Below are 8,467 nucleotides of genomic sequence, written 5' to 3' on the forward strand. Positions count from 1 at the left end.
TATTGGAAGTGAAAGACAATAGTCCATGACAAGGCTCCAACCTGCAAAGCTGATCTGGCAACAGCAATGAGAGAAGGCTTGAGCCAGATTGATGAGTCCTGTTTATCACTCATTAAGTCAATGCCTCAGACTGCAAGCAGTTAGAAAAGCCAGTGGTGGAGCAACAAAGTCCTAGTGATGTGTTGGAGTGTTATTTTGTTTGTTTTTCATGATTCCATAATTTTTTCCTCAGAATTGAACGAATTACCAACACAGATGTGAACCAGGCCTTATGATGTCTGAAGTTCTGCCTTATCAAACTATAAGATAAAATATCCTAAGCAAATGACCAGATTTACAACAAGTTTTCTTGGAAGTTCAACCTCCTGAGCATTAAGCGGGAACGAATACCTGGCAGTGACTTCAGAGTATATGGACTCCACCAAAGAGAGTGTACATTGTACGGGGAAGGGTGTGAGTATTTGGCTGACAGTTATCTAAAGTGTATGCCCAGCATTGTACAGTAGCAAACAAACAAAAAAAAAATTCCTGTCTGGCAGCAGATACCAGAATAGAAGAATTTTCTCTTTACCATTGTCAGTCATTACTAGGGTAAGGGTCTTTGTTCATCCATTTGCATTGGTCAGTTCTTATATGTGATGTGAACGAGTTCTGGCTGTTCTCAGGTTTTGTCTCCTCATCCTCCAATACTCTAGTGGCGGCTGATCTCCTTTAGTTTTCCTCTACGTGGAGACTTGGAAACATTTTAGTTATTGTCTATATAATACATAATGCATTACATGAAATAAAGCTTCTTCTTGTTCCAGGAGAAACTGTTTTTGTGTGAAGTTTTGTGAATTGATTCTTATTGGCTATATCTGTTATCATTTCTCTATACCTGATGTAAAAATACTAGTGGGTCAAAAGGATACTCTGTCTTGTTAACGAAACATCCCCTTATTGTGTAAAGGGACTTATTAGACCATGCATACCCTGCCAAGGTTCTGAGAAAAGAATATGCAATTCAGTCCTCCTTGGTAGAAAGGGAAAACTTTCTCTAGCACCACCCTTTAAAAGGTAGATCCTTATAGATCAATGCCTGGGTTCCTCAAAACCTAGTAGTATAATTTGGAAATAAAGCCAAGCTCCTCCTTTCTACCAAAAGAGCACTGATAAGGAAGACCTATTATTTTTCCAGAATTCTTAGCAGGGCATGCATAGACTAATAAGTTCCTGTACCCTGTAAGATGATATCTACTTAATGAGACATACTATCTCGTTTGACCCATGACTATGAACTCTCACCAGCCTGCCAGTGCCCACCTGCTCACTGATGGGTCCCTCTTCTTTTTGAAGGAGTTTTTCTTGGCTTTATTTCCAGATTATGCAATTAGATGTCTGGAAAATCAGGCATTGATATAGCGAGCTACCTTCTGACAGATGGTGATAGAGCAAGCCCCCCCTTTCTATCAAAGAAAAATGATTTGCATATTCATATACTGGATTGGCTTCCAATAAAGAGATGGTTCCTCACCCGTTCTCAGATTTTCAGAACGGAGCTGATAGTGAATGCAGAACAACTCAGGAGGAAGCCGTGCAGTTGAACAAAATGAACAAGGAACATATGTAGCTTTCTGATGGGAGCAGTAGGTGTGAGTGTCACTATGGGTGGCTGATATGGACATGGTATGAGAAATGCCCAGGAATAGATGGTCCACCCCACTCCAATAGGTCTATGGGGGGCTGATATGATGAAGTCCCAAGGATCCCTATCTACCTGTATGTTGCCAGGTACTGATTGGGAGGCGCTGAATAACTCAGCTTCTCTTCCAAATGGAACTTCTCTCCCTTCAGGGGAATTTGACAGCATTTATTCCCAATGTCAGGGCTGTGGCAATGGTATCTAGGAAAATGGATCGAAAAGAGTCTTTCTCTTCTCCACAGCAACTGCACGGTTTCTCAGCTAGGTCTCAACTCGCTAACTAACTTCAGTCTCCACTGCCATTGATTGGAGTGGCGAAGCCAAGTCCCAAAAATGAAATGAATGACAGCTCCATAGTGGAATACTCCAGGAAAAATGAAATAAAACAGTAGGGAAGCTACAAAATAATACATTACGTAAGAAATTATGTGTGAAATAATATATGCAGACACAGTGACACATAAAACAATAAAGCAATGCAAAATAATAGAAGCAGTGTCCACTGGGATGCTGCATCAGCAATACTCATATAGAGCAAATCCATCCACATGCAACTGGACCTGGTATTATGGAAGTGATTGTGGTGTCAGCTCTTCAGTCATACAGAACATGAAAACGACTCCTTCAAAGAATATAAAATAATAGCAGTGACACTCACTAAGTCTCTTCAAAATCTTCTGAAAACAGAGTGGTAGGGACAGCAATATGTACTCACAGGGCTATGGCCATTTTGCCGCTATACACTGCTTCTAGCCTTGGGTCCGCATGAATTTCCCTTTGAATATTTTACTAGGTTTCTTGATGATGGAACACAGGTGGGTGCAGATGTTGGGGTTTGACCCTCTTGACCCTACCATGTTAGGATCTGTCATATTAACAGGTGGTAGGATGAGATAGATGACAGAACCTTCATTTGGTTCAAGAAATCTTCCACCATTTTCCCAATCTTTACTGAGCAGTGAGGTCAACCTAGGGTGGTAGATCAGCAGATTTTGCTTATCATGTTGAAGTTATGTAACCACAGTTCACATTGAAAAGATCTTAGGAAATTTTGCAATCATTACATGGATGTGGCTAGTAGCGTAAGGTACAGAACAAAGAAAAAAATCCCATTGACTTGGCCATTTCCTTGTTTGAGCAAGAACAACACCCAGGTTACTACTGCCTATATAAGAGCCCAGCTCTCCAAAGATGCCTTACATCTACCATACCATCATAGAGATAAGGATGAATCCCATTCAAGTCTCCTTCCTGGGGCTCTTGCTCTGTTCTTTTACCCAAAGTTTATCATCAGCTGGTAAGTTATGAAGAGTGAATGCTGGATGTAACATACAGGATAGATGGCTATGATATAGATGGATGGATAGATTGATATTATATACAGTGTACTGTATGTGACGTGTATACTGAGGCTCATTAGAATCTAAAATAATATGAGGGGCTCTGGCCATCATCCCAAATATAAAACATATGCACTATTGAAGTGTCTAATATAGTATGTGAGTCTGGTCTAATATGTAGTGCCAAACATAGTGATCTTATAGGATCACATCATGTAGAACCTGGGTCAGAGGGGTACTATATCCCTTTAAAGACATTGACTATGCAGGTCACCTTTTGTGCAGAGTCTTACAGGACATAGATGCTCTGATAAGTATTCGAAGAAAATAATATGCAAATAAGTTATCTTTGATGGATATAGAAAAACTAGCGCCACCTTTTGAAAGATTGCTCCATAAAGATCAATGCCTAGTTTTCTAAAAACCTAGTGACACTGTCTTAAAGACATTGTATTAAAGCCAAACCAGAACAGAGGTATTTGTTTTGGCTTTCAGCCTAGACAATGACACTACTCATTGGGTTTCCTGAAAACCAGGCATTGATCTATAGGGAGTTACCTTACAAAAGGAGGTGCTAGAGCAAGTGTTCCTTTTTCCATCAAGAAGAATTGATTTGCACATACAGTTTTTGCAGAATATCAAGGATCTTGCTTAGTAAACCTATAGCAGTATTATCATAACACACAGAATTTTCTAGCATTTTGTGCTGCTTTCATTGGCATTTTAAGTTCTGTGAGTTATAGGTGATTCTAGTTTTGTAAACAGTTGAAAAATAAGATTCAGTTATGTAAACCGATTTCTTTGTAATTTTTTTCAAGTCTCTGTAGATATTGTAGATGTAAATCTGTAACATCACTACAATCATCTGGAGGTTTTGTTCTGAGACAAATTCATAACTTGGCCGTTACTTTTAGGGTATATTCACACAGTGAGAATTAAAGAAGAATTGGAGGTGGATTTCTGCTTCAAATTTCCTTCCATTTCCAATCCTCTGGCCTCTTGGCTATCCACTTTGGCCTTTCTGTGCTAATTTGGCTCAGATGAATGGGTTTGCACCGCGGGCTCTGCCACTGAATCAGCCATGGAATCTGCAGCAAGGATGAACACGATGCTTAATTTTTCAGTATTCTGCTTCAGTCTTTACAGAATGAGAGTAGAATTTGGTGCAGATTTGGAAGAGGAATCTACTTCAAAATCAGCACCACGTTCTATAATGTGAACACATCCTCAGCATATGTCCAAACATAACATATATGCTGCTAAATTCCTGAAACCTCCAAATCTTGTTCACACACTACAACAAAACCCTGCAGCCCAAAACACCCTTTGGTTAAGGTCCCACGTGGGGCTTTAAGAACATCACAAACCCATTGTGAGCTAAAACTGGAAAAAAGAAAATGTGCATAGGAGAGTAAAAATCTGCTTCAGTTACCATTTGTGAAAAAGAGATTCACCTACATAAACTGCTTTGTCTGCAACTTTTTTCTAGAGACCACCAAGCCTGGAGAATGCCCCCCAGAAAGGTTCTATATTAAAAGGGTTGAGTCTCAGCCTATGACCTGCACTTATGACAGTGACTGCCCAGGAGATAAAAAATGCTGTAAAGACAATGAATCCAAATTCTGCAAGCCGCCCGCTAAAGGTCAGTATGTACCAGTATATAGTAACATATGGTAGAGATCTACAATGTTATAGGGCTTGTACCAGGATAAGGAAAACATGGCTGCTTTTTCTCTGTGGAAGGAGTTTAGTAGTTGCCTGTTGTTCTAGTCAGTTCTGGGGATGGTAACTTTTGCTCCAGTTACTGAAAAGAGACAACTTTCAGCTCTCATAACAGCTGGGTTTGTGCAGGATTAGACATTATCTTCTTGGGAAATGACATCACATCCTTTGGTCACTTGGCCATGCTGCAACTTAGTTCTATTTATTATAATAGGACTTAGTTGTATCACTGCCATGTGACCAATGGACGTGAGGTCACTTTGAAGTTTCTAGAGGTTTGTGTTTGTGTATTTTTCTTTCTATGTAATACAATGTTATATCTATGGTTTCTTTTGTATATAGTAAGGAGTGGCTCATGCCCCACAAACCCACATAAGACTGTCAGCTATGAGCCCTGTAATGATGGATGTACTTCTGACAGTGAGTGCGCTCCTGGATCTAAGTGTTGCTTTACGAAATGTGGACGGATCTGTACGCCCTCTGTTGGAGGTAGGTTTTTATTTCCAAATATAACATATTTTACATGACTTTTTCCTTTCCTTTATACATCATTGTCACTCAGCAGTTGCTATTCTATATATAATAAATTACTCATGACTATAAATTATAAGAATAAGTCATTAAGAGATCACATAACACCAGAAGGTTGCAGGTGTCTTCCTATAGACATGCTTACTGACTCTCCAAGTATATCCAAGAGATTCCCATAGAAAGGCGAGATGTTTTGAACTCCTGGAAGAGCAGGGAAATCTGCTGGATGTCAGATATATTCACCTCTCTCCATTCCTGTATTCCTCTAAAAGGAATACAGGAATGGAGCAAATTAATGTTAATGTTATCACAGTTTTCTAGATCTCCGCTTACTCTCATTTATTCTGCCCCATTATTCTCAATAAGATATTCAATAGCATTTTTCTTTCCATTCATAATGTATTGTTACATAAAGGTATATCTCTAATATAATATTATCTAATATCTATAATATTTCACAACTAATGAAAACAATGGATAGAATAAAGCTTTTAAGGGGGATCATTCATGTCCTCTCAAGCAGAGAGTGATATTTCCCATAGTAAAGCTGACAATGCAGTGAATCCAGCTTTTCTGTTATCTTCCCCTGTTGCAGAGATATCGGCGCAGTTAGTTCCTCCATGTGAATGAACCCTAAAACTCCCTATAAACTGACACAATATCATATATAACAATATATATATATATATATATATATATATACACACACTTGTTGGTTCCATTATTTTTGTTGTATTCTGATTTTTATTTTATTTTTCCAGAGAAAAAAGGTTTCTGTAAAGTTGAAGTCCCAAAAATATATTGTTTAATAGCACAACGTCCAATTTGTAATGATGACACTTCGTGCCCCAATAATGAAAAGTGTTGTCTACATGGTTGTGGAAATAACTGTGAGGTGCCACAAACAGGTAAATATTCATAATTGGTGTGTACTTACTGTAATATATATATATATATACACATAGTCACATAGTAATTAAAATATATACCCCCAGAGTGTAATAGAAATTTTGGTTTTGACCTGCGCAGTCCGAACAAAATTGCTGGGTGAACCTCACCCGATGAATCTTGTGAGATTCATCCAATATGAACTCTTAGTGCAGCTCGGTGACCTCAGCTCTGAAGGAATAGAGCAGGGGCTGATGGGCTGCACTCTGAAGCAACAGTATGGGTAAGGGGCTTTAGGGCAGGTAACCTACCAGCCCAGCAACCCATATTCCAGTCAGCCCACTGGGAATTTTCCTAGTAATATACATAATCCACCTGCTCCTGGTTCCACTTGGCTCCTGAGAAGGTGCAAAGGCTCCCCTATATATAATGAGACTTTTCCCAGCCACAACCCAAGCTTCATACTGAGGTCAGCATGTCATACCATGGGGCGTTCCAACTCCCCTTATACAACACCTAGGTAAAAGGTACAGTTCTGTAAACCACACATTGTATTAGCAGACTGTAATACATTGCATCAATGAGTATTGCATTGTCAATGTAGTCACTAGGTGCGCTGTTACCATTTGGTGATGTGTAAATTTACCCTAAACATCTACCATGGGTTTTGGGAGGAGCGGTCCTGTCCTCTTATCTGTTCTTGAATGTCATTTCCATATTTCTTTATTTTAGAGAGAAGTGGTACATGTCCTCCTCCTGTGACATCTGACAATACGATTCAGAAGACAGACCGTTGTAACTCTGACTATGACTGCGAAGCGCCTGCTAAGTGCTGCGAGACAGGATTGGGAAAGAATTGTACAATACCATTGAAGGGTATGTCCTAAACTAACTACATGCTGAGTAATAAATCTGATTGATAGGCAAAGACAGCATTAAAGGGGATGTCCAGGATGAGAAAACAGGTTTGTTTCTCTTTTTAGCACCCCTCTTGTCTATGGGCTTTGCCTGTATTTGCAGCTTATCCCATTGAAGTATAATGATGTAACTATAGGGGCTGCAAAGGTAGCAGCCAAAGTTCTCCCTACAACATAAGAAGATACCAATAGGACATTGTAGACGTGGGCCATGTTTTGCAGTGGGGCCCAAGGACTTTCATTGCTGTGACCATCAGCTCTTCTCTTTTTAATGGAGCTTTTCTCAGTTGGACTTAGGGTTGCTACCGGGTCTGTAGCTCACCAGCACAGCTGGTAACAGAACAGGGGTCTAGTTCTTCCATCCTTAGTATGCGCCCTGCCGCTTCATTCATTCTCCATTGAGAAGCAATAGGCACTTGCTCGGCCTGGCACACTATTTGTGGAAGTTCTATCAGGATAATTTCTAATATTGACATAACCCTTTTAATGAAAGAGCACAAGCTGTCCATTCTCCAGCTGTGGCCAGATATTGGATGGGATTGTTGCTGACACAACAGGCCATATACGGTGGCAGATTCCATATACTTACTGTGGAGGAAGCCCCGTCCTCTTTCGACTCCTCTGCAGCAAAGACATCTTTCCCACCCCCCTCCCAATATGTTTCTTGATGTTGTTATACAAGCGGTGTCATTTCACCATACTATTGTTTCATCCTTTTTTCTAGAAGTCACAACAGACAAATGAGGAACTTTGTCCCTTTCATTTCTGGAAGAATAAGTCAAGGTCACCCATAGTGAAAAATGTCTTATCCCCACGGAGGACGGCCAGACCTTCAATGTGTTAATAAATTACTTATTTTAGTTGTAATGTTTGTTCTTTAGTAAATCTGTGGTTGACTCCTCTTATTTTCCCACAATATATTTGTCTGTGTTTTTATTTACCAAATTGTATCAAAATTTTATGTTTTTACAAAAATCCCCGAAGATGTGCACCCATGCAAGAGTCTCTTCTACCATGCCCATGTCAGTACTTCCATCTTCAACTTATACTAGTAATATAGGAACAAACACAAAACATATTAATTTAGGAAGGCGAATTTACATGAGTGTTTTTTTGCCAAAGACAAGGCAAAAAAAGCAACTAAAATGACTATAAAACATCCTAACCAGTACACTGAAGGGTCCAATGATTTAAGTGCTGCATAAAAGGTTCAAGCACCCAACAAGTTAGCATTTGTCTTTTTGTCAACTATTTGCTGGCACTTTCAGGCTGGGTTTATGCATTGCTTTTTTTTCCTCTAAAAGTGCATTTGGATTATAGCAAAAATGCAAGTATTCTCATAGAAAAAAGCAACACGTAAACGCACCCTTAGGCTGCTGCCACGTGAT

General features: G+C 39.5%; 1 protein-coding gene across 1 annotated transcript; it reads left to right on the forward strand.

The window, feature by feature from the left end:
- The first annotated feature begins 2,872 nt into the window (after positions 1–2,872).
- Positions 2,873–6,931, forward strand: LOC142210088 (uncharacterized). The gene is made up of 6 exons (XM_075279117.1): positions 2,873–2,978; positions 4,511–4,663; positions 5,086–5,232; positions 6,036–6,182; positions 6,304–6,445; positions 6,895–6,931. The coding sequence occupies exons 1-6, from the start codon at positions 2,873–2,875 to the stop codon at positions 6,929–6,931; spliced, it is 732 nt and encodes a 243-aa protein (XP_075135218.1).
- The last annotated feature ends 1,536 nt before the right edge of the window (positions 6,932–8,467 follow it).

Source organism: Leptodactylus fuscus, chromosome 6, assembly GCF_031893055.1.
Source record: "Leptodactylus fuscus isolate aLepFus1 chromosome 6, aLepFus1.hap2, whole genome shotgun sequence".
NCBI lineage: Eukaryota > Metazoa > Chordata > Amphibia > Anura > Leptodactylidae > Leptodactylus > Leptodactylus fuscus.

What these genes read in the sequence shown, in the direction of transcription:
- LOC142210088 (XM_075279117.1), top strand. Translation starts at nt 2,873, where the DNA reads ATGCCTTACATCTACCATACCATCATAGAGATAAGGATGAATCCCATT. An exon ending in CTGTGAGGTGCCACAAACAG is followed by an intron (nt 6,183 to 6,303) that starts GTAAATATTCAT and finishes TGACCTGCGCAG; the next exon opens with TCCGAACAAAATTGCTGGGT. An exon ending in ACTCTGAAGCAACAGTATGG is followed by an intron (nt 6,446 to 6,894) that starts GTAAGGGGCTTT and finishes TCTTTATTTTAG; the next exon opens with AGAGAAGTGGTACATGTCCT.